This window comes from Manacus candei, unplaced genomic scaffold (assembly GCF_025592945.1).
Source record: "Manacus candei isolate 608988 ecotype Guabito, Panama unplaced genomic scaffold, ASM2559294v1 h1tg000014l, whole genome shotgun sequence".
In the NCBI taxonomy this organism is placed as follows: Eukaryota; Metazoa; Chordata; class Aves; order Passeriformes; family Pipridae; genus Manacus; species Manacus candei.
The window spans coordinates 22,194,225-22,220,666 of NW_026138062.1; the positions used below are offsets into that span (position 1 = coordinate 22,194,225).

The 26,442-nt window shown below is 42.2% G+C and overlaps 1 protein-coding gene across 2 annotated transcripts in view; it reads right to left on the reverse strand.

Annotated features, from left to right (window-relative positions):
• Nucleotides 1-20,561, reverse strand: part of DGKH (diacylglycerol kinase eta) — a 163,658-nt gene extending 143,097 nt beyond the window's left edge. The window contains exons 1-2 of one of the 2 annotated variants that reach the window (XM_051778672.1): nucleotides 20,371-20,561; nucleotides 13,823-14,008 (exon numbers count right to left, since the gene is read on the reverse strand). In XM_051778672.1, the coding sequence (XP_051634632.1) occupies nucleotides 13,823-14,008; nucleotides 20,371-20,427 (243 nt within the window). In that variant the 5' untranslated portion in view covers nucleotides 20,428-20,561. The remainder of the gene's footprint in view (nucleotides 1-13,822; nucleotides 14,009-20,370) is intronic. The other variant, XM_051778673.1, reaches the window with a different exon arrangement.
• Nucleotides 20,562-26,442: the final 5,881 nt, after the last annotated feature.

Consider the following 26,442-nt stretch of genomic DNA (forward strand, 5'->3'; position numbering starts at 1 on the left):
AAACAGGCATTTGACATAATGAATAAGGGGTACACAAACTAAAGAAAAAAAATCAAAAGGCATTTTAAACTAGTATTCAATAGATTCTCTAGTACCCATCTCAGCTTATGAGTTGTAAGTTACTTCTTCAGGAATCAAAATGTGTTTTGAAGAATCCCTAAGTTCATTTGAGAGACGAAACAAAAAAGAAGAAAAAGAAAAGAGAAAAAATAAGTTGGCCTTTCTAGTTTGACAGATAAACTTTAAGTTCAAATCTGACATACAGATAATTATAGTATCACAATGCACATTTCAGAACCCACATGCCTGGCAAAAAGAAAATTTCTTAATAGTTACAGAAGGCTTTCCAGTAACTTGCATCTACACTGCATCCCAGTCCTTTGATCCCACTAGCCTACTATACCTCCCATGTTTGCGTAGCAAATGATTTGGGCACTAAATGTTTTTAAATTAAAATAAGTTCATATCCTCCAAATACATAAAAGGCTTAAAACATCACCATTTCACTCCTGAAAGATGGAAAGGATTAGCTGGATATTTCACATCAGCAATCATGTTCTACTATTTGGAATACAACAGCAGCAATAAAAAATTATACTAAATTCATGGAAGAGATCATCTGAGGAGAAACAGGGAAAACAAAAAAGGAGTACCTTAGAAGCTACAGACTGCAGAAAAATTATGAAAAATTTCAGACTGAACACTGCCCTCAAGGCAATATCCTCCCTTTTAAGATCCGCCCACAGAATTAAGCTTATCCCGTAAGCACATTTTGTTTCCGGGAGAAAAACTGTCACAAAGCCATTACAATAGGCAATATCTGATATGGTGCTAGAGATGGAATATCCACAGGTCATTTTCCTGACTAAGCCACCCCACAATATTTCTAGGCACAGATGTGCAGCAGTCAGCAAAATCTACAGGCACTTAAACCCTGCTTCTTGTTTGCTATAAAATTTTGCAGTGTTATCTGCTTACTATGAACGCATGTTAGGTGTATACTAAGCTCTCTGCACAAAACACTAAAAATGACACACATTTTCACTTCTACTCCACAGATACCCCTTACTTCTCTGTTTTGTTCTCTGTCTGAAGCAGGAGCTTACACACGAGTGACTCAAGTACTACGTCCTTCCTTACTGACGCACTGAACACCCTATCCTCTGCTAAGCCTTCATTTAAGCCTCTGTTGGCTGGGATGACACATGAAGACACTCTTAGAAGCTGTAACAGTCCTGTTCATTGACCACATTATGCCCATGTCAAGGTAAAAACAAAGGACTTAGAGGTCACTGAAAGAGATGGTCAAGTTAAGCATTCACTGAGATGCTTATTTGCAGGTGTCCAAGACATTGCTCAAAACAACTGTTCTTAAGTTACTTTCTTGTTTGCAAACAATCTTCTGTCTGTGCTTTGATCTACCTTCAGCAGGAAGCTGTTCCACACATTATGTTCCATTTCAACTGCACGGATGAAATGTGCAGACTGCCCTCTGCATCCTGCACTCTTGTACATGGAAGCTTTTAGGAAGGCTAAGCATATCTAACCCCATTGTTCAAATCCCAGGATGCTGACATTTCAAATCATACTCTCCTCTATGCAACTTGTGAAAATAACAAAGATAAAAACCTCCCACCAATGCTCAGGCAGATGCTTGCCCATATGCAATGAACCCAGCACAGGTTGCCAAGAGACTGCAATGATGAGCAGCATTTATTCCTGAATGCTGTCAAATAAGCTTTCACTATGTATTAACTCTAAGCAATAAAACATGCAAGATCACATTCTTGTTTCAGTTTAGAATTCATTTTTATTGCCAATATATAAAAAGGAGATAGTTGTAACAGACAAGCTATGATGTTCTTAATTGGTGAAGAAAAAAGATAACATTAAAAAAACCTGAGAACAAGCAATTTTCAGATAGCATGTATAGAAATTCCCCCTGTAAGCTCCACTCCCTAGGGTAAAAATTAAGTGCAGATTCAGTGAAATTTAGGAGCCTTGAAAACACAGAAAAACTCAGTCTATTACAAGATACTGCTAGTGATTTTCAACCTTTCCATCTAAGGTAATTTAGCAATTAAAACAAAAGCCACCATTAAACCTTAGATGTCAAACATTTTTCTTTATTTGTATCTATCAAGATGAATAATAATTTTATACACTGTGTACTACCTAGAGAACAAAAGTTCTATTACATGTATTTCTAATACAACATTGCATACATTCTTAGGCCTTAACTGTTGATCAAATTTTTCAAGCAAAATTCAGTGCTACCATCTTTTTTTTTCTGTGGATACTGCATATTATTTTTGTCATATAGCTTTGTATAAACTTCTTTCTGTTCAAGTTACATTGCATACCTCCCAAAAGAGAGAAAAACACAGAAGTACTTTTCCATACATGACAAAATTAAGAATTTTGTCACACCAAGAATCAGAAGTTTACTATAGTTTAACACTCTGGGAAGAAGAGTTGGAGTCAGTATTTCTCCATCACCATATACCGTGGTAAAACTGACTAGTAGTGTTACCAACAAGTGACAAAGCCTACGTGGTCCAAGGTCAAGTAAGATGAAGCTTAGGTTCAAACAGGAGACATAGTCTATCACTAAACCACACAGTTTGAAAAGTTTTATAATTGTTTCCATGATAAACAATTTACCAGAGAGGAAACATTAAAAGTATATCTGGAACATGAAGGGGTAAGAAGTCTACATTTTATCAAGTCCTTGTGCCATGTATATCCTTGCTGCATTTAGATGGGTCTTTTTCTGTACCATACTCATGACTTCGGAGTCATCTGTCCCCACCCGCAAGAGGTGAAGATTCACTCTCATGGTCAGACCCAGTGTTGTAGGAATAATGGCAAACACGGTGTAGCACTACCCGGGCACCCGCAACTGTACATTTGTCAAACCCCAGATCATCAAATGTGATACAGAATGACACCAGAAAGAAAGAAAAAAAAAAAAAGTGGAGACAGTTTAAGTTCTTGCAATTTCCTTTTATAGGACTTCCCACTTCCCCTGAGCTCCTCTTCAAATTCTAGCTTTCAAATATTAACTAAAGCAGCATACAAACAGTCTTAAGGCAAATAAATCACAGCCATAGTAGGAAGACTTTTCAAAAAGAGCAATCAGTCAAGGGAGGTTTAATATAAAGAGAGGAGAAAGACTTTAGACCTTGATAAGGCATGATATGATTCCATGGCATTGAGCTGCAGTCATATAGCTTTATCTGTAATGCAAACAACAAGTTATTTGGAATGTTCCTAATTAGGTATAATAAGTGTACACTGGCACACTACTAAATCTATAAATAGACAGCAACCACACCATTTCACTCCTGCTCACTCCCATATTATGAAGTATGGGAGGGGAGAAGAAAGGCACTCTCCTTTTTTAAAATCTTTCTTAAAGTTGTACCATTGAAAAGAAGTAATTTTTTTTTTGCTTTGAAAGCTATATAATCAGGCTTTTAAATACTGACAAATCTTCCTCAGCAGACACAGGTTATCCTCAACAGCTGCATAAAAGGCATAAAAGGAAGGGAGAATACTTAATTTGAAATAAATCAGGAACCATATTCTATTGATCTGTAAGACATTTAGAGAGCCACAGCTCTGGGCAACCAAATGCTGCCTTGAAAATGTCCCTGCTCTGAGCATAGGGGTGAGACAGATGACCTCCTGAAGTGTCTTCCAACCCAGATTGCTATTATGATCCTGTAACAACATTCATAAATATTTTTTTCTATAAAAAGTCCCTCTCTATAACATCTCACACCTCCACATAGCAATTTAAACTCTGGATCAGCTATAAATAACTGTGGTGTATATTTGGAAGAAAAGGTATAATCATCTGTAAAACTCAGCAGAAGTCATATGCCTCATGCCCTGACTGGGACTTATTTTTATTTCTTTTTACTCAAATAGAAAAATATAAGATTTCCCTGTCATTTCCAACACCTCACTGTAGGACAGCCTTTCAGGGACACAGGTTTATCACAAGCTCAAAGGGTAATTTGAAATAGGAGCCCTTTGTAAAACTGTTGGCAGCAGATCCCTGGCTGATGAAGGGTGGGGAAGAAGTAGAATCTGTGATGTTAACTCCTTTTATCTCCTCCTCAGTGGTGCACACTGCAAGTATATGAAAAAAAGGGGTGGTCGCATTTTGTGCATGGTTTGCATGCACACATACACGTGTACAGAATTAGTGGGCTCTAATTACTGGTCTCTGTGCAAGAAGTAAGATCATCTGAAGTGTACATACACTCAGAACTACAGAAAAATGCAAAGTTTAAAGAAATCGGAATTACAATTATATATTCTTTTAAAAAAAAGCTATTCACTGCAGTTGCATTTACCTGGCAACAGCAGGTAACGTGAGATAATACACAAAAGCACTGAAGGGTCTTTAAGCCTACAGCTTGACATTGCCAGCACATTTAATAGCTTGCTTTTGACAAGAGCTCGTCAGATGTTCTGTACTTACCAGAAGCTTCGGTTCTTCTGATATGCTGAAGAAGTAGCAGAACAGAGTTTTGCATCGGGGGCATGGATAGAAATCTGACAACTCTCTGAAGCCTGGAGTATTTTTTAATGTCTTTTATAAAATTACAAAGTAGGGCAAGGAAAAACCTTGTCATTTAGTAGACAGGATACAAGCACAGACCCTAACTTGTGTAACCTGCCTTTGAATTTTTGAAATATTATTTGCCAGTGGATCAGGGAAGGCTGGACACTACCAGCCTAAGCAGTAAAGCATCTCAGGTATAAATTTTATCTTACCTGCACATTTTGGTCAACATTCTCTCTACAAAATGTTAATCGGTGGACTCATCACAGGTAAAAGTCTTTTCTGTGCTTGCATCATAGAATGATGTTTATTAGCCCAACATTCACTCATAACAAAAAAACCCCCAAGATACAGTCAACTGAGTTACATGAAGTTTTCTTAAATTCTGATTTCCCCCTATAAAAGCACTATAATGCAAACTTCTAGCTTATATGCAAAGTTTGTTTAAACAAATTCACTCAGGGGAAAGAAAATCAAGTTTAACAACATCAGATAGATGGTTCTGAAAGTTATTACTGTTTTTGTCACTAACGAGAACCTGTGTAAATGACTAAAATATTCTTTACTACCTTAAAAGTTTGGATTGAATCAGAAACATTGGTTCTTCACCTCATACTCAAGTAACTCACTCACACTAGCTCCCCATTGCAGATCTGCATCCCCTCTGCATTCGTCTCAGGCAGAATCCACAAATTATAAATGTCTCGTTAATATACAACAAAGAATTACTGTTCACACCATGATCACCACCATGAACATCACCATTCAAGGATGGGATCCTTGACTCACAAATCCCCTTTTACCCTTTGTGGTCTCTTTTTTCACTTTAATAGATCTACAAGACTGAGGTAAATCAGTGTTTGTCAAGAGAGTAACCCATGTGAAGCTTCCTGACACATCAGGCAAAAAATTACTATAGCTGAAAAGTCAGCAAACAGGGTGCATTAGTTTTCAGGTCAATAGCTCCACACTGAACCATCTGCTCCCAGGACTGATCAGTACCACTGAAGGAGGAGGCAGTGAAGGGTGAAACTATTGAAAGAAGCAACCTCACATATCTGCACCCTCTCCAAGACTCCACACCCAACAAACTTTATCGTTTCTGGCAGTTCCTCTCTTTATGGGAATTATGGGGAGAAACCTTGCAGAGGCACAGACTGAAAGGAAAAGGCATGTCACCCTTTCTCTGCTCAAATTCCTGAAGAAACCGTGACAGCAGCCGGCAGGAAAGGAGGGAGAGAACACAAAGCAAGATGTCTCTATGGGAGCGTTAAAACAAACATAGAAGTATGTACCCGTCCTCATGGTCAACAGAGAGTGTGCACAGGGAGGGAAGAAGTCTCTGCCCAATTGGCAGCTGGGACTGCTGGTTAGCCATGCTGATCCTTTCCAACATCCTGACCTGAACCAAAGCAAGCCACGCTTCCCACCAGCAGAGAAGACACTGATCTCCCTCTCACTCCAGAGTATCACAGCAGCAATAAGGACTACCAGCTGTCAAACTGAAGCCATTCAAACTCAATTGCTAAATTTAAGCAACCACACAACAGGACATAACTGACCAGAGCAGCACGACAGTCCTTTAGATCCACTTAAATCTCTGCAGGCATGAAAAACCTCAGCAGATCTTCCCAGCATGGAACTATGCCAGAAGTGCAAAATGACACTGAGGGCACAGCCGGTTCTCCTCAGCAAGCCGGTCTAGAAAGACCCTGGCAAGCGCTGGACACACATCCTCCCAGCGGCTGCCCACAGAGGGACTCCTGTTGCTTCCCACCCAGCAAACATATAGGGAAACTTGCCACCCACAAGCTACTACTCGGTTTCAAAATCCTATTCAGGTTGCTAAGTGACAACAAAGTAGTGTGATCTCACACAATTTCCAAACCCCAAGCGCTTAAAGGCAAGGAAATGAATTGTCTAGATCATCATAAATCTCCTGCTGCCCATCTAATAAACAAATAAATTCTCATCAAGTGTAAAAGCTTGCTGAATTCATTACAATAATGCTAACTCTCCCAAGAGTACAGCTCAGGTTTTTGTTAATGTGCTTTCAGTATCCAAGTGGTGAAAATATTCCTAAACAGAAATATGATTCAAATGAAAAACTTAGCTGGAAAAATAAATTATTTGCTCTTTCTTCATAATTGTGCAATATATCAGGATAATTCCTACATGGTAAAAGTTTTCTAAGTCAACCATGTTCTGACTTCACATATGAAATTTTTATGGCCCACATCCAATGAGCATTTAAGCACTGGCCTAATTTTAAGAAGTAATTAATCACATAAAACCGTACAGGATGACTGAAGTGTTTCAGTATGTGCTTAAATGTTGCACTGGAATAAATCTCTTCATTAATTTTAAATAGCATCTAAGGTAGTGGTCTTGATTTTAGCATATCAGTGAAACAATATTTATTTTGGGTCTACATTAAGCTTGTTTGCTGTGATAAATGCATTGTTTACATTAAGAAAGAATGAGGTTTGTTTTTATTAGGGTATAGGGGGTGTAATTTATGGATGCCCCCAAGCCAGGCTTTTTTTTTTTTTTTTGCCATTGCTAGCAAATTGAGAGTCATGGCTTGAACTTACGATAATAGAGGTATGATTACAACAGTGTTATTTGGTAGCCTGTTCTTAGGTTTTTAAAAGATCTTGAAAAATGCAACTGATTTTTTTGAGGTTGGGGGTGGAAGAATAAAACAGTAATGTAAGAAGGTGGTAAATACAAAGGTGAAAGAGTTATCTCTCCTAATAAAAGACAAAGTCCAGATACTAAAGTATCAAACTGAAAAAACAGAATAAAAACAAAGCTAGCCTTCTGTCAATAACTTTATAACATCACTTCCCCCTATTTCACAAATAATTAAAAAGAAAAAAAAAAAAACTCAAAAACTTAATGGCCAACCAGAACAAAATACTGGTCTTGGGGTTCCCTTGCAAGTAAGTGAACTACTCTCACAAGACATCAAACTACATCTTAATTATCCCTATCAGAGGAAAACAACCAAAACAGCATGACTACAGAGCATTCTTTTATACCCAAAACTCCATATTCTGAGCTTAAATGAACCCACACATTACCTTCTTTCTGTGCTAAGATTTTGAAGTCTCCAAACTATATATGTTCTTCTATAGATCCCTTACCAGAAGCATGGTTTGTCAGAGTTCAAATAAAATGAGAAGCACATTGTTTTTAAAAAATACATATATATTTAGCTTTTTGGAGTGTTCTAGAGCAAAAAGATTAGTCCACGCTGCCTTTTATTGTCTTAAGATAGTCAAGAGAATTTCAATACTTCCCTCCAGATAAAGGCTTTGTAATAGCCAGAGAGACTATTCTTTTAATCACTACTTCAATTACAAAACCACTGTAATTCTAGGTATTCTGCTTTACATATCCAAACTAATTTGGCTAATCCAACTAGTCATCCAGTAGTCATACAGCAGTCATACAACAGTCTTGCATCCTGCGTTCTGACCTAACTGTTGGAAACAATTCAAAATGTTTGTAAATTATCTATATAGCCTTACATGGATAAAGACCCAGCTATAGAATAGCCCTTTCTTGAGCTCTGGCACGGCAGTTATGTGTCTCTGGGACTGTGCACATGAAGTTCACAAGATAAGGCATCTCAGAAAGGGATTCCCAGTTGTCATTTATTCTTGAATTAGTCTCTTCTCGTGCTTCTTAAAAAATAGGAATTCTCTCTAAAGTACACAATAAATTCAATGTGTTTCACCTGATCTTTTTGGCAGGAAAGCATTCCCCAGCTCCTTGGAACAAAACACAAGACAATCAAAACCTTATATTAAAGATGAAAGTGTGATTATCTTGTCTTTTTTTCACATTCACAGCTTGCCAGCTGGCTGGGAAAAAGAAAAAAAAAAAAAGTGTAATTCATGTTATCTTACAGTACAAAATAGCATTAATACGTGAAAGATTCCAGAAAGGAAAAAAAATAACCCAAAAGCAACATTCTTTGAAGACCTGCTTGCAAATACCTACTGAAAAATGTTACAAGCTCCTCCTTTCTGGTACTTAGCTAGCAATTTAAGCTTTGCCAATACACGCATCACTAAAATGCCTTAGGAGATTTCATTTCAGTTTTATACAAACATGTGTCAGAATTTGGAGTGGTAATGACCACTGTGCCTTAAATAGTGTAACTCTTTCCATTCTAACCCTGCTTACTTCTACGTAGTGTATTCAGTCATTTTTAACTTCCCCAAACTATCAGGTCTTCGGCTGAAATTTTCCATTAATATACTCTTTTTTGAAAGCTTATATAGAGACACAGCAATTATAAGAAGCAACAAATATTGCACACCATTACATGCTAGTTTTACTTGTTTGCTTTGTCCAAAGATACTCTAGAACTGAATACTATATATATATATATATATGTATATGAAAACTTAAATATATTGCCGTGTGCATAAGGATGCATGTCTGCATACATGTCTGTATCAGGAATATATACTAATGAACTGATTCTGAATATTTCACTTTAAAAACAGGCTAAAGTCCCCAGGATGTGGGGAGGGAAACAAATTTGCCAGATTTTACAACAGTTGGGGGAAAAAAAAGTTGGTCAACTATTTTACTAAGGATGGATATACTTCAACTAATTTATCTGCAGAATGGAAATGATGGAAAATATGAATATTGAAGACAGCAGCACCCTTCAGTCTCTTCTGTGAATATTAGTAGGTGTCAAGAACTTGAAGTTTATTGCCTTGCACTTGGTCACTTCAGTTCTGCCCCACGCTGAGTAAACACGAAGTTTAGTGACACCATACATATCACTGCAGTTTCAGAATAAATTACAAATTACAATGTATTTTGAAGCTGTGTAGATTCACACAATCCTAATTCATATAAAGGATCCCCACTAGGGTAAATTTTGCTACCGTGGCATTTTCCTGAGAACTTCCGGTGCATAAAAAAAATCAAGTTTCCTTAAGCAGAAAGGAGTCAACCACTATTTATTTGAGTAGATTGGGAACCATCAAAACTAGGCAAAGCAGATTACACTGCAGAGAATGATGCTCATGCAGTATAACACTGGTATCACTCACAGCACTTCACAATTAGGTGAATTAACAAGCTATGGTAATCTGAGAGAAATGTATACAAGAAACAAACAGGAAGTGACTACTGGGACTTGGCACTGTCAAATGTCACCATATGGAAAAGGTTAGAAACTTTTTGAAGGCTCAGTTCCTAAATGGCTGGTGTTATCCGCTAAGGCCAATAAAATCACAGCGGGGAATTTAATTAATTTACTTTTATTACTCCATAATGATCTAGGATCTCTCAAAAATATACTAAGGCCTCAGATAAGAAAATTCTAGTAACAACTATTGCCATTAAACGAAACACCACCATAACGAAACACAACCTCCACTAATTGTAACACACTCATGTTTCTGAACATCTCCTATGTTGCAGCAATTTCGTTACTAATAAAAACCACTGGGGATGAAAGAGAGGAAGAAAGCATTCTCCCACATACCTTACAAGTATATTTATCTTGCTCAATACAACACATTTTCTTGCATTTCCTGATCTATATTTTCTGCTCTAGAATGCCTGCTTCATACAAAAATAGACACAGGCCAGATACCCAATGTAGGTTTGAGAGCACAACACATATCCAGCAGAGCTTTTGCATTAACTGGACATGGACCCGTTAAAGTAGGAAGCCAGATCAGTGATAAAAGTGCTATTCTTCAAATTCATTTTTTAGCAGAGTACTCAAGACGAGCAGGAACTGTAACTGTGCTCATTTGATAACTTGCTTCCAAGTATCCAGGGACTACTTCATTTACTAATCTCGTGCCCATCCTCTAGGTGAGCAGAATTTAAAGAGCAAAAATGTCAGCTCTAATTTGAACCTTCCCTTCTCAACATGTTCCAGCTATAAAGAACTGAAGCAAGGCCATCTTTTTAAGGAATGTACTTTGCATTAGTGACTAACCTTAAGGAAACTAGAAGCCAGCTGATGACAGGCAGTTTTCAGGCTGTAGCCCCAAGAACTGAAGTCATCTGTTTAAGGAAGGCACTGACGCTGCCTGTCTTAACCAGCATCTTTAAAAGTGAAGAAGCCAAGTTTAACACAGACGCACAGAGAACTTTCCATGACTTCAATCTCCAATATAACCCTTTTAGTACATCATCATCATATATACTGCTTCGAAACTGTCTGACTGCAGTTTTCCAAAGTTCTCACAAAACCAAAATATATATTCATAAAATGTTTTTAACCAACACACTTTTTATGTACTAAATATTCAGGTCTCCCAGACGGAGGGGGGGGTGGAGGTGGGGGGGAATAGTAAGTAGACACGACAAAAACAAAAATTGTTTCAACACTCTCTATTAGAGATTTTGGCTCAAAAGGGCTCAAACTTCACAGGGTACCTGCCACCTATTTATTCCCTTGCATTTCCTTCAGGGAACACATACAAACTCCACAGATGTAACTTCCAGGATGAGGTTTAAAGACCCTGGCTTTAACCTCAGGGAAGTGCTAATCAGTTTTGGTCCTAACTCCCCTAAAGATATCTACTGCTGCAGTGTCATTCTATAACCAAGTATGGGCTTGAGCAAACAGTTCCTAATGACAAACAAAATGCTGGCCCAAAGAATAGATCAGTCCTTTGCACCACAACTTGTTCTCTCCCTTTGAGCATTAGAGGTGTTAGAAATCTTTAGGCTTATGTTTGTGCTGCTAAAGCAGATTTGCTCTCATACATATATTTGCTCAATCTTATTATACACATGTTAAAAAAATCCACTCCTGAGTGATTCTATCTGCAAAATATCACCATATGGTAGCTTTCACAAATGATGAACTGTACCAAAACATCTAAAAATAACATCTTCCTTAAGTAAAATAAAAACAATTACCAGCAGAGACTTTTGGGTATAGTTCTGAGCTAAGGAATCAACACCATGTTGCTGAAATGCCTCAAGTAAATAAGCAACCTCTGGAGAAAAATAGCACAGTCTTAAATGGCCCAGAAGCATCAATGATAAATATAATATACATGTTTTGTGTTTTTTCAAAAGTCTATTCTTAGATGTAAGATAAACACAATCCATTTAATTAACACCTTAGCTTACAAACAGATCCACCAAGTCAGTGAAGCTTAACAAATCTAATTTGAATGAAAGGGACTAGCTGGGTAAAAAAGCAGCTCCCTGATGTTCTTTGCTCTAGTAGTTTCATGTAACCACTGATCACCAACTACTACAACAAACATACAACACCCTTAAACTAAACGGGAGTTGTCTGTCTAAAAATAGCTACTTTTAAATAATGCATTGTGAGTTATAAAATAAAGTGCTACTGAATTATTTAACATGGGTTTCATCTTTAACAATGATATATCACTTTTAATTAAATGGAAAGAAAGATATTTATATTCAGAGTTGCACTGTAAATTGCAGCCAGTAAAACGACACTTTATGACTCCAATTATGTCAGCAGACAGTTTTTCCTATATATATATATCTGATTCACAGAAATAGAACTGAGAAGGAAACTAAGATAAGCAAAAGCATCACTTTGTAGAGGTGTCTTAGATCTTCAGGGGATCCCAGCACTGCATTCATTCACAGCCCTCAGATACAGAATATCCCACCAATCTGCAACAGTTGGCAAGAATTGGCTGGGATCTCGAACTCACAAACCTGAGGCAACAACATTAATAATCTGCATGTTTTCCCTATGCATGTATCAACCTCTCTGAGAGCAAACCTTCCAATGCACTTAACACCACTACAGCTAATATAGGCATTGCGTTCTGTCACTTTCAAACCGCCATACAGAAGCACGTTAAAGCTGCAAGTTTCTATGGGACTATGTTTGCAACACAATCCAACAGTTGTACATTATCTACTATAGTAACATTTCAGCCAGGCCTAAAATCTGCAAAAGCAAAATTAACGTTCAGCAATAATGTGGAATGACACAAAAGGTTTAGGAGGTTTCAGGGAAAAACTGCCTTCCACCTCACATTATGGAATAATGCTACTGTTTAACTACCAAGCTTTCTGTTTAAAGGTGGCTGCCTTTTGTACTTAGTGTGAAGCAAAAAAAGGGAAGAACAGCACCAATCTGACAGGACTCCACAAACTAATGGGTCCTCTGTAAAGGACACAATGCCACATGAGCTATTGTGTAGAAATTAAACTGTAAGTTTGATCTGTCTGGGCCTGTATCAAGTTGTTCTGCCCCTCAAACAATACACTTCCAGCCAAAAGCTGATCTTGATGTGACTGCATCCATAAGCTTTCCCCAACGGGGTTTTGCGCAGACCCTATCACTGACTGTGGACCACGCTTTGTAGAAAGTTACAGGATCCTTCTACAGAGAAAGTAAGTCAGGTCTCATTATTTTTATGCGTTCAAATGCGTGTTTGTTGATTTTACAGTGGAGGAAAAAAGTGATATAAATATACCATCCACGAAAAAAAATTAATTCCACTGGGAATTAACTTCAGCTGTCCGAGACAGCCAAAAAACTGCATTAAGCTGAAATTTTGACAGCTGCTTTACGTATCCAGTCCCACGAGCGAAGATGTACAGAAGTTTACTCCTCTTTCCGCGAGGTGCCTTTCAAACTGGAAACCGCGTTTCCCTCCCTCGCGGCACTCCCGCTCCCGAACGGGAGCCCGGCATGCCCCCGCGGGCTCAGTGCTTGCCGCTCTGGCGGGGCGCACGGCGGCGGCCCTTGGCATCAGGGATGAACAAGAAAGGGTGGCTGCGGGCATGAAAAGTTGGTGAGGAAGGGCTCGCTAAGCCAGCCCACCCGCGCCGAGGGGCAGCAGGGCGGGATCCCCGCGGCAGCGGTGCCCGCCGCCAAGGAAGAGGAGCCGGAGGGAAGGAGGGAGTCAGTCCGCCGCTTCCCCCACACCCAGGACGCCCGGCAGGGCAGGGCGGCTGCCGGTCGCCGGGGCAGGCGGCTTCCCCTCCGGCCCCGCGGAGCCCCGCCGCCCCGGGGGGCTCTTCCTGCCAGCCGGGGACAGATGTGGACGCAACAGCTGGATGGGGAGGAGGGGAGAGGGAAGGAAGGAAGAGGCACGGCTGCCTCACCCCCCCGTCGCCGCTCCCGGGGATGCGGGCGGGATGCAGCGGCCGCCCCCGGCTCCGGGATAGCCCCGCTCTGGAATAGGGATGGAGAAACCGGCCCCGACGGCGGCTGGGCTGGGCGACTCCTGCCCCCCTTACCTTGCTGCGGATCTGGCCCGAGGTGGACACTTTCCGGATGAGTTTCTGGGGGCCCTCGTGCTCCCCTTCGCTGTCCGACGAGTCGTCCGCCGGCCCCGCCGCCGCCGCCGGGGGTTGAGGCTGGGGCTGCTGCGGGATCCCGGCGCCGCTCGTCCCCGACTCGGCCCCGGCCATCTTCCCGGACTCCTACAGAGAGAGAGCACACGAGCCCGGCTCAGCCAGGGCAGCCGCTGCCGCTCCCCTCCCCGGGGAGGAGGAGGAGGAGGAGGAGGAGGCGCGGGAGGGTGGGGAAAGAGGCGGTGCGGGGGGGCGGGGACGGAGGCGGTGGCGGCGGCTGCCGGGGCGCGCCGGGCTCTGGTGGAGCGGAGCGGGGCGGCCCGCCTGGCCGCCATCTTCCACCGCCCCCGCCCGCGGGGAAGGGCCGCGGGCCACGCCGGGCGCCTCTGCGCGCTCGCAGGCCCTGGGGCGCCGCCGCCCGCCGGCGGGCGGGGCCGGGGCGGATAGGCCCAGCCCCTGCGCCCCTGCCTATGGGGAGCCGCCCAGGCGGCCGCCAGCTCCAGGGGGCGCCGGGTGCCGGTGCCGACCGAGCCGCCTCGGGGGACGGGGTGCCCGCCCCGCAGGTGAGCGCCGGGGTGAGTCCCGGGAGCGAAGCAGGGAGCGAGGAGGGTGCCCGGCGCCCCCCGCACCTGCCCGGGCTTCCCCGGATGTGCTGGCGTGGCCGGGAGGTGGGACGCGGCACCGGACCGAGCACCTCCCGCCGGACACCGCCGTGCGCCTTGTGGCACCGGGGGACCCCCGGTGTGGGGCGAGAGCCGAGCTCTGAACGCGGGGGCAGGGAAACCGGCCGGCTGCGGGCGCGGGTAGCGTGCCCAGCCGCTGCCCCGTCCCGGCCGAGGGCTGTGCTGCTCTCCCCTGGGAGCGCAGCATGTCTGTTCGGGACCGGACGGACGGCATGTAATGCGATGGATTCCTTATCTGGCCTCCAGCCAGCAGACCCCGTGGTATCTATCCGTCAGCGTCAAAGCGTTCAACAGTTTTAGCAAAAGCTAACTGTTGAACATTGCTTTCCAGTTGTTTTCTCCTAATAGCGTATTTTTTTTATTATTCTATTAATTTTTGTCTTTGTAAAAGAGCAGCCTTTACTTTTGGAGAAAGAAAGGGTCAGTTTTCCCTTTTAATCTCAGATCTGGCAGCTCGCACAATCTCGAAATGTCACCACATGTTCTGAATTGTTGGACCTCGAAAATTGTTGTGGCTTGTATGTAGTCAGTGTTCAAAATAAGCATTTAAATCACAGCAATACTAAACAAAACACACAACTTCTAGCTGCATGGGCTGGATTAAACATAAGAAAGCAATCAATACTTGTGGCTTATATATTCCCACAATTCTATTTATATTTCTGGAAAGGGAACTGACATATCTTAATATAATGCTGGAGTACCTAAATACAAAGCAGTTAATGAGAAACAAACCCACAGAGTACTATCTATTGTATGCTGCAGACACCTTGCCATGGTCTTAATTTCATATAGTCCAGAGTATCCAGTTTCTTTTATTGGGACTTTTATTCAGAGTAGGGGAAAGTACATATTTCCATGAAGCCTTGCAGGTCTTGTGACTTAGTTCTGTGTTACTGCACCAGGTACTTCAATGTGATTCTACTACCCTTCTCCACATAGGATCCCTTCTATTGGATTATACTTAAAAAATTGTCAAAAGTAACATTAAAAAAGTCAAAGTACTTGTTAAGTTATATTTTAAAGGAATTTTGATGAAATCACCTACATTTCCTATTAGAATAATAATAAGGCCTAAATCCGACCATTAATGCCATATCTCAAAATATGTGAACTTCTCATATAGCTCCTTTTCCTTACAGGCTAATTGTGAAACTAAGGGACAATTCTGTGTTGTCTCACTCTTCACCCGAGAGGGAGTTCTCCTTTTTCAAAAGCGTTGATCAAACTTGAGCAAGTGCAAGAATGTGTTGTTCTCAGCGAATTAATTTAGGGCACAGCTAAGAAGATAGTTAAGAGCAATGTCTATGGACACTTTGTCTTTCCGCCCTCCTTTCTTTCTCTTCCCCATCTTAATTTCAGGAATAGCAAATTATGCCAGAACACATCTCACTGCAATTCCTTGATTCTTTTGAAGGTAAATGACAATTGGATATCACAAGAGGACAATGAAACATAGTTTGCTAATTAATGCTAACATGTATTGCATGTAATAGTAACTGTGATTTGAGGAACTCTTGGTGCTAACAAAACACCAGCAAGACTGGCTAACTCTGTTTAATTCAACTCAGTTAAATAGTGCTGGCTGAGCAACACTAGTTACTGTTAGATAATAAATACAATTCTTCAACTTCTGTTCCCTTTCAGAGCTTAATTATCAGCACTAGCTGCTGCACACTTCCTGCACCATGCAGAGGGTGGGCCATTCATCCTCACGTGGGCTACCCCATTGTGATCTTCCTCAGTCCTGACTGTCCAAACAAAAAGTGGGGCTACCAGGAAAGAATGCACCTGCCTTTCACTTACAAGCAAGTCTCTTTCATCATATCTTGATAAACTTCAGAGTGCTATGAAAAAAAAAAAAAGTACTAGTGATGTTCTCTCAGGTTACTTAAGGTGACAATTTTAGTACTAATAACCTAAATCTACAAATGATAGGAAATGTTCCGCAAGTGCTGTTCAATGCAAATATAGTTTCTGACAAGAATATCGTGGCTTCTGTAAAATTACAGGCTCTAAAATTTGCAGTCATCTAATGTTTACAGAGTTTTTCAAAATGGAGAAACCAAGTAAGTGTTAAGCATTGTTGAAAGTACAGGAGTTACTCCTTCATGTTAGCACAGAAAGTTTTTTCTGTGTTGTCCATGCACAACATTTTAAAGATCTCACCATTTCCACTTGTTCTTCTTTTCAAAGTATTAATTGATAATCAGGGTCCAGTTCCAGCTTTTACCCAGGTAAAGCTGCCTAAGGTAGCCATGAAAGTTCACCTCAATAAGGACTTGCAACTTGACTTCTATCCCTTCATCTCACAGTTGAATTTCTCCCAGGTGATCGATGTCAGACTCAATATGACAAATATTGAATAGCACATTTCAGCTCAGTGAACATATCTACAAATACTGTAGTACAAATGGTACCACTAGACTTCTGCAAGTCAGGCTCTCTCGAACAATGTGGGACTGTATGCAGCCGTTAAAAACACGTGCAATATCTGCACGCACTGTGTCTTTCATTTAACATGCTCAGTTTCACACTTCTTAGTAATGACCTAAATTTCCTAACTAAAGCAAGGGAAGGCTGGTGAAAAGCATAAAAAAAGGTTGGCATTTAAAGGAAGATGCTCAACAGATACTACTGATAAAAAACAGCTCTGCTGACATCATTCATGCTATGGCAATTAATATCAGCTGATGAGCTTCTCTTTCTTGTGATATTGGATACATTTTATATACACTGTGAAAACATTTTAACTCAACCACATTGAGTCCCAATAATAGAATATGTGTTGATAAAATGCATATGCAATGTAGAAAAAAAATCAAATACACATGCACTCTATCTGCACTGGAGATTATAGTTTATAATACAGATTACTGCATTATTTGATTTCAGCTCTAAGATTGATTCCCTTCGTAACAAGCATATTTACCTCTTTTTCTCTAGGTCACTTTGGTATCTGTAAACTGATGGGTAGTATTTTTTTATTCTTCACCTCAAAAAGTTGTTCTGAGGGGATTTGGATCAGTAGTGGTATATGTGTCAGGTTAACAATGTTTAACCATGTTTGCCATGTTTAAAAGATTTTACTGAATCTTTCCTAATTTTGGTGGTTAGTGATAAATAGAGTTTTAAACTGGGCTCCCCACTCTGAACAAGTTCATTTCACATCTCCCTGTCTGAACTCCCTCTGCAGATCAAGTTAGTGATATTATTACTTTTTGGCTTCCTTACTTACCAAAGAGGAAGCTAAAATATAGCAAATGTATCCATACATTTGGTGAAGGTACTATAACTACATCACTTTTGGTTGGTTTGGGATTAGCCAAGGCAATCCTGTAGGTTACAATGTTGAGAAAACTTTACTAAAAAACTTTACTAAACCACACTTCAGAATGAAAAGGCCCAAACAAGTGGCAATTATAAAAATAAAAATATGCTTTGCAAATATATTAGGACTTAACACATTTCAAGAGGAAGGTAAAGCCAAGACTCAGGTCTCATGTATAATATCAATGTTGGGTCTAGAGCTTTGTAAGATATGTATTATGCACATTTTTAGTACACCACCATCAATTTTCTCTTGGAAGAATGCAGGATGAGCCTTGCATTTTATATCACATTTACTTAGCTCCATCATGGGGGGTCTAATGCAACTCTTAGTGTATTCAGGAAGAGGTTTTCCATTAAAAAGTGAGTTGTAAGTTAAAGAAAGAATTTTATAGAAATTTGAAGTCCAACCCTGATAGGCAAAGGAGTTGTGGCTGCATTTGATGTCCATCACTTATTTCTCAGAAAAACTATAAGAAGAGCAATTCCCAATAATCTAATGATTTGCATAGATAAATAATTTTCACAGGTTCAAAACCTGAAATAAATAGTTTCCCCTAGCCTGCTGCTCTTTTTTCTGTGTTTTGAGACCAGTGGCGATGTGTGTGTACTATTTTTCCCCTTCATCATGTAGATCTTCACCTAAATCTCCCTTTGCCCCCATTATCATAAAAAGCCTGCTTATAAGCAGATGCAAAGAACAATGTGGCTTTTGCCACAAAGACTATGTATTTTACCAGCAGGTTACCAGGCAAATGATTGAGTGGATCAGCTGAAATTAGAGTCTTGTAAAGGAAATCAGTGCAGTGGTTAACCTTAAAACTGCATTCGTGGGTGTACTCTTTAATGAATGCAGCAATGAAATGATAAACATGACCCAAATCCTAGTCCTTAATGGGGGAGGGGGAAATGGAGAGGAAAAAAAAAATGTGCTCCTTGTTTATCTAAGCCCTGATCAAAGAAGGAAAAGGGTTTGGATGTTTCAGCCAGGACTCTGCATTTCCAAGCAGAGAGGGGCTGTAATCCATCTGCCTCCTGAGTTTCAGCTGAGTTTTGGATGACGGCAGCAATTTAAATGTCACTTCTTAATAGCATAAGGTGTTCGCAGGAATCGGCTTCGCTGCCTTCCTCCCACGACGTCTTCATCTCTCCAGGCAAAAATCTCGGGTTTCTCTTGCCTGATCTTTTTGATGTCAACTCCATGTTACCGGAACACACATACAGCTGTTTTCCCTATCACAGCTGCATCTCTGGCAACAGTTTTGGGGCTTGAGGACTGCAGAGGGCAGTGAAGGGGGATGTTCAGCTTCATAACAAAAATGAGGATAGTACAAATGTATTTGGGAGGGCTACAAATCATAACAAGAAAGGGAGTGAACTTAATTCACTGTTGGTATCTCCAGGGCTTGGCTGCTGTTTTCCTGAGAGTGCACACAGTGATCCAGACAAAGTGTAGCTCTCTCCCGTCTACTCTTTAGAAGTGGGTTTACAAGTAAAACCAGGGGGCCTGGATCAATGCAACGAGTTAGCAAAACATGGCAAAGCTATCTGAAAGGGAGTCTGGCAGTGGCATGGGTCCAAGCTTCATGTTGCCTCACCAAGTTCAGGGCCAGAGACAGCCTAGCCTTGACCTCTCAGATAGCCTGAAATCTCCCGAGCAGCTACCCAAAGCCTATTTTTAGCCTTCCCTGCCTGATGTGTGTGTGTATGTGTTTGCACAATGGAGAAAAGTCCGAGACCAGGACCAGACTACCCTGAAAAGGGAAATCTGATTTTATCGCCTGCTGAGGATGCCGATGACATGATTTCCTTTGGTTGGAAGGAGGGTCTTGGAGTTGCTTAAACAAACCACAAAGCCACCGCACCGCAGCTTTCCTCACGGGTAGTTTGGGCACTCCCCTCCCTTCGTCGCAGCCCAAAGGCACACACTTTACCCATACCCCACAAAGCAGGGTGGCAGTAGGGTAAGCCCAGCCCCAGCCCACTTTGCCGACGCGATGGAAGCGATTTCCAGCCCGGCTACAGAAGAAGGGGGGAAAAGTGTCATTCTGGAAACTGCCTCTCAACGCTGCTTGGACACGTTGCTTTTGCTATGCTAAGAGAAAGCGTTTAATGGTATCAACATCCAACCCACCGCCCCCCCGGCAAACTTGGAGGAAAGGCTCTCGATGCTAATCCCAGGCTTTCCACTCGGGCAGTGAAACTCAGAAAGGGCAATGAACTCCCCGTCTCCCAGAGGGACGAGCCCGCCAGCAAATGGCCGGACACGGCGGGGGCGAAGGACTCCCACCCCTCCGCTCCCCGCGGGGAGGGGACGAGCGCCGGCGGCCGGGCTCTGGCGTGGAGCGGGATCGGAACAAGGGAATGGGGGGCTGGAGGGCACAGATAAGGATGACAGGCCGACCCCCCAGCTGAACAATACAGGCAGGAAAAAGGGTAGGAAATGCCTGTGTAACGGCAAGGCACGCATGTACTTACCAGCTCCTCCCAAGCGGGGCTGCGGGCGCTATAGGAAGGGTACCCATGCTCCTCCATCACCCCGCAGCAGGTCCCCAACGTCCGCGGGGAGATCGCCGACGGGCAGCGGAGCCGGGTCCGCCGGGCTGCGCCTCCTTCGCGCCGCTGCCACTGCTCCGGCTGGCAGCGCTTCCCCGGCGCCGCTCGTCCTCCCCCCACCCCGGCCCCGCTCCTCCCTTTTCTCCCCCTGCCCCGTAGAGGCCCCCTCCTCCCTCCCCGCCCGGCTCCTCTCCCTCCCACGGCCACCGGGTTCAGCCCTGGCTCCCGGGGGAGCCGGCCTGCAGCTGCCGCGCCGCTCCCATCACCGCCGCCGCCGTGTCCGGCGGTGCTCGGAGCGGAGCCTGCCCCGCCGCGCCGCCCCGGGGGCTCCGCGGCAGCCCCTCCCGCCCTGAGAAGCCCAGCGGATTACGGGCAAATCGCCTTGAGCGTAAGCTGGTTTACGGTCGCTACGGCTGTCGGCGTCGCGGCGGGACCGGGGAGCGAGGATGCGCTCCGCGGCGCGGGGGGAAGCCCCTCGGTGCTCCGGGAGCCGTTCCTGCCCCGCCGGGGATACGCCGCCTCCCCTGTGCCCGGCCCCGGCTCCGTTGGGGGGTGTTGGCTTTGTGCGGGGGCAGAGAGCGGGGTCTGCGGCCCCGACGGGCCCCTCTGGGTGTCGTGGAGCGCCCTGGAGGGAGCGCACAGCTCTGCCCCCCGCATCACCCTGCTCCCCTCATCACCCTGCCCCGAGCGAGCCTTCGGTGAAGGCGTCAGGGTTAAGGCACTGATGCTGGAGCAGCCCTCTGCCCGTCCCCGTGAAGGCTCTGAGAGCGCGGTACTGCGCATTTAACACCCTTTGGATGTTAAATTGAGCGTTAAATCGCACCTCGTTCCCCCACAGAGGCGCCAGGTAGTCCCACGGGTGCGTTAAGACAAGCTCTTAGGAGCTGGGACACGGCATAGCTATTGTGCAACCGACAGCACGGTTGTGTAGGCCATGTCTGACACAGAGTGATTCTAATTTCCATGGCCACCACGCCTACCTTATGGAGTAGCAGGATTTCTCTGCCCTCCATCACACCTTTTATTATTACACAGTGTGCATACTTCAGCCTTCTCAGTGTACTAGCTACCAGCTACTAGCTACCTACCCCTTGAACACCAGGCGTTATTACTCTTCAAGTGGATGCTGTATCTCTATTAACACTTTCACTCATTTGTTTCTTCCTGTTGTTGTGGAATAGCAGGATATGTGAAAAAGTAGGACTGGAGGAGCGAGTGAAAAAATGAAGCTCAGTCACCATCCAAAATAACAGTGTTCTTCACCCCAGTTTCAGCCTGCCCTTTTGAATTTGCTTGTCTTGATTACAAAAAGTTATCTCTGAATCATCTACCTGATAAGTGCAAACATGGAAAAGGAGTTGGATTTCACAAGAAATAGTAAAGGAATTTGCATTTATAATAGTTTTATTTATATATATATTCATTTTCTTTGCGTTTTAAGCCTTTTTTACCAAAAAATGGCACACTGCCATCTGAGCTTTGGCTTCTGCAAAGTACATCATCAATTTACAAAAAGTAGCACTATTGGTGAGAAAAGATGGAGTCCTATCTATGCATTTAGCTAAGGCTATAGAAAACTCCCATGAAGTTAAGATGGTGTACCCCTAAGCCAGGCCCAAAGAATTGCCACAGCAGCACAGCTCATTTGAGGAACCGAAATTGCTGCATTTCTTCCAGCTGTAGAAAAAGGAACTATTTTTGTTGGTAATAAGTTTATCATCAGTCTCTTGATGAACTGCCTTGATGGTAAGAGAATAACCTCAGAAGGAAGCAAACAAGATGACTTAGAGAAGTTTGATTTTCGGAAGGCAGCTTTCTAAAGCTAATGGTGAGCAACAGTTGCCCAAAGACGTCTGGTCTCCTTCCCTTTGTTCCCTGAGTATGAGATACTGCTGAGGAATGTCATACTATAAAGGGCTTTACACTAAGAATGAGTGTAAGATTAGTCAGCTCCCCTCCTTTCCTCATGATGCACTGGAGGATCTCACATGATGGTTGTTTATACCTCTCAACATCTGACCTCTTTAGCCTTGGTCATGCTGGGACTTTGTGGTGCAAGTCACCTGCAGTGAAATATATGTCATGCTAGTCTCTCACATTTCCTTGCTTGCTGAACCACAAAAACTGAGTCTCTTAAAACTCTATCTCTTGAAGTTACTTCTTCAGTTCACAAATTATACATACTCTTTTGCCTTGAAATTCAGATTTTTGCTGTGCCTTTATCCTCATTTTCTCTTTCATGTGCCCTGAATCTTATACCTGTGACCAGATGCACAATTGTGTTCACCTCATTTCATCCCCGGAGGTCAAAGCTTGGTTTCCATAAGTGGAAAGCTAGTATAGGCCCCAGAAGATTACAACAACCTACTTAGGTTGAAGGTACATTTCAAGGTCTTGCTGCACAGATCCTGCTGGGTCTAAATGAAACCCATGCAATGCAATTCAGCTCAGCCCTGAACTTTTGGGCTCCTGAATGCCAAATCTGGTTTTTCACTTCTTTCTGTGAAGGAGACAAATTTCTGCCTTTGCTAAGGAGCCCGGCCCTGTGTGATTTCCCTATGTGTGAGGTCTGCTCACTGGAGTGAAGGGCACAGTTCCTGATGAGACTGGGGTGTCTCTGCTGCTTGGCTGAACTGGCTGAAAATCACAGGCCAAGTATTTTGCTGAAAAATTTAATTCTGTCAAAGCCAACATAGATTTGAAGACGGATATCAGAATCACAGGATTATTGGGGTTTTTTGTTCAGAGGCATGTTGCCACATCTATAGAGGGCCAAGGGAACTGAAGTCAGGCCCATGGCAAAGATGTGACGACCCACACTTAAGGGGGAAAAAGCACCTAAGATTTGTTAGTGAAGGGTAGAAGAGCTGCCTGCTAAAACAAGGAGTGACCATCTGTCCCCTTGAAAAGATGGGAAGTTGGGCTGGGAGTAGAGCTCACTGTGGAGGCAGATTTCCACAACCAGCTCAGGAACAGACAGTGGTTCTCCAATCTGGTCTACTAAATTGCATCAAAACATCTCCAACACAGCCTGGGGATTGATTTAAATTTCATTCTGATTTTTTTTATTTTATTCCAAGTCATGTTGTTTGTTTGGATTATTTGGGGGTTTTTTTTATCTTTTTCAAATTTTTCCACTTAGTCTAGACATTAAGGGTTGAATTTCTTGGTAGTCTACTCTATCTACTGTGTTCAAAGATGCCTCATGTCCTTTCATCTCTTCTATTGCCTGCCCTTAATGACTCAGTGAAAAATGGATCAACAAAGCAAATGTTTCATTATTGACATTTTCTTTTCCATGAAGCCCATTGAAAATAGTAATACATGCATGCATTTTCTAAGCAAAATATTTTGGATATATTTGACACACTGAAACATACAGATTTTGTTTTCAATGCTGTGCTTAGACAATAATAAGAAATTCCTCATCTTTTTAAGCATTTTCATTCTCTGAGGTGGATAAAGCAGCTTTCAATTTTTTTTCCTAATTTGAGGTAGAAAGGCACTAAAAGAATGAGCTTTTTTAATTTTTTTTTCTGTATTTTTCCACCAGCATTACCTTTAGCATATATCACATAAAGAGTATACACTAATTTTCATCAATTTAGGCTAACACAAAACTTTCTTCTGTATTTGGCATGTAGTATCAAACCTAATTTGAGTAAATTCTTCAAGAAAATGTTGTTCTTCATTCTCTTCACTGTAGGCATGCCAGTTGGCCTTTTTTTTTTTTTTGCCTTTTTTTTCTGTTAAATAATTTTGCAAAATATGTGAACGTGGATCATTAAAAGGATAAATGCATTAAAACACACATAGTTCTCTGGTAACTGAAAAAACAGAATGAGTCATTTAAAAAATAAAGGTATATTTTTTCAGTAACATCCTGATTGCTGCCTTGAAATCCACTTCTTGCTGTTTGTGAGAGCATCCAAACTATTGTAGAAATTCTACATTTCTAGTGCCTGCTGCTTGAGACTCACACATTGGCATCTGAGAAATGTTTTTAGCCTACGGTTTTCATTCATAGACCTTCTCCGCCATGTGCATTTTCTCTTCATTATTTTTATTCCTCTCATTACTCTAATTACCGCTTCTGCATGTACCTACTTGTAAGCGACAGGATGCTTTTGAACAATTCCCTGGCGTTTTGGGGTTTACAAATGGGAAATTATTTATGCAGCTGGAAGAAATTTGTCTATTTTCTAAATGAAGTGCTTTAGGAAGAAAGAAATCACTGAGAAAAAAAGCCTTGGGAAAAAGCATTTTACTGGAGCAGCAGCAGAGCCATGGAGGGACAATCCACCATTCACTTCATTTCCTTCCCACCATTTTAATTTCCCCTTCTAAATTCCCCATCCTCTGCCAGTGTCAGCACCTCCTGTTTGTTCTGCTGGCATGGATAACCACCTCAACACCTTCTAAGAGGCCGCATCAGGTACTAATGGTGCTGAATGGTATTTTCCCTTATGGACATCTGGGGGGATGTCTTTGTCATCCTACCCATTTGACCACTCCTACTTTTTGCTTAAGTTGCAACAGGTAACCTGAAAGTCAGAAGAAAATGATCTGAAAGCACAGATGGCTGCAGATGGCGATTTCTCAATTTGCTGCTATCCTTCCCTAATGACCTCTGCCAGTGCTGCTGGCTGAGGCCATGTACATATATTCACTTAAGAATATTGCTGAACCAGATTTAAGGTATTCTAGCTTGGTTTCATAAAAATACCTTCAATCTCATAGCCCTTTCAAACCCTGATCACCAGGACTTTATATCCTTCCTAGATAGATGTAGTTAGTGAATGATCTAAATCTGCTGTGTGCAATTTTCATCTAATTCCCCATGAATATATGGAACCCATGCCATGCCTCTTCAGCGGTTACTTTTGGTGGGTTTAGATACTGTTGTCACACATTTCTACTCTGAACCAACCTAATTTCATTCTCATCTCTGACCTCTCAGCTCACACTTCCAGAGATGTTTCTTGTAGCTTGCTTGACCTGCAGTGCCCATTGGGCACTGTGCTCCAGCTGAAGCCTCACCTTAAATAACATCAGCCTGGGATTGCCGGGTGTGAGGAGCATACTCCTTGGTTGATCATCCTAACCATTAATTAGGGTATTCTAACATCCTTCCACCTTGTATGTAAAGCAGGGCTTCCCCCTGACAGTGTCTCATTGGCTCTGTGAGCACCAGGGAATATTTCAGCTGAGACATGGTTTCCTAGGAAAACATCACAGCAGTGTCAAAAGCTTCTGTAAATCTACCCCATCCACAGGTCTGATTTGTTTGACATTATTTGTCCTTGAAAAGCCTGTATTTATTACAACTCCCCCTGTCATCTTCTAAGTACTTAGAAACATTTTATTGTTATTTTGTGAGGAATTGAAGTTTATGTGATGGATCAGTAATTCCCAAGTTCCTCCTTTTTTTCTTTTTTTAAAGTTTCACTTCATAATACAAGAACTGAAATGATTAAACACAGGATGTGTCTTCACCTCATTTTTACATATGAGCCAAACACCTCTGATGGAGCTTTGCATTTATGGTTACTGACCTTGGGAAGCCCAGTGCAAACCTATGTATACACTAGTTTGAACTCATTTGGACCTTGCAGATGCAACTTTTTGACAAACATTTACTATAAAAGAGAGAGAAAATGACTAGTAAAGCATAAAGGTTATTAACGTGATACTTTAAAATCACATAAAAATGAATAAAAATGCTACTTCTGAAATGCTCAGAACAGAAGTAGATGTTTTATTTAAATGATCGCTAAACAACTGAAGGAAAATTGGAGTGGGAGAAAAGAGCTTTGCCTCCCTCCTAACACTTAAAAGGGAGAAAATAGGTGACAAAATTATTTATATGAAAAATTGAAAGAATTTAGCCTACCCAAAAACGTGGCACTTAGATGTTCCTTTTATTGTGTTCTACTAAGCACAATATTTGGGAGCTTTCCAATAACAGCAAATCAATATGTAAAGTTCCTACTT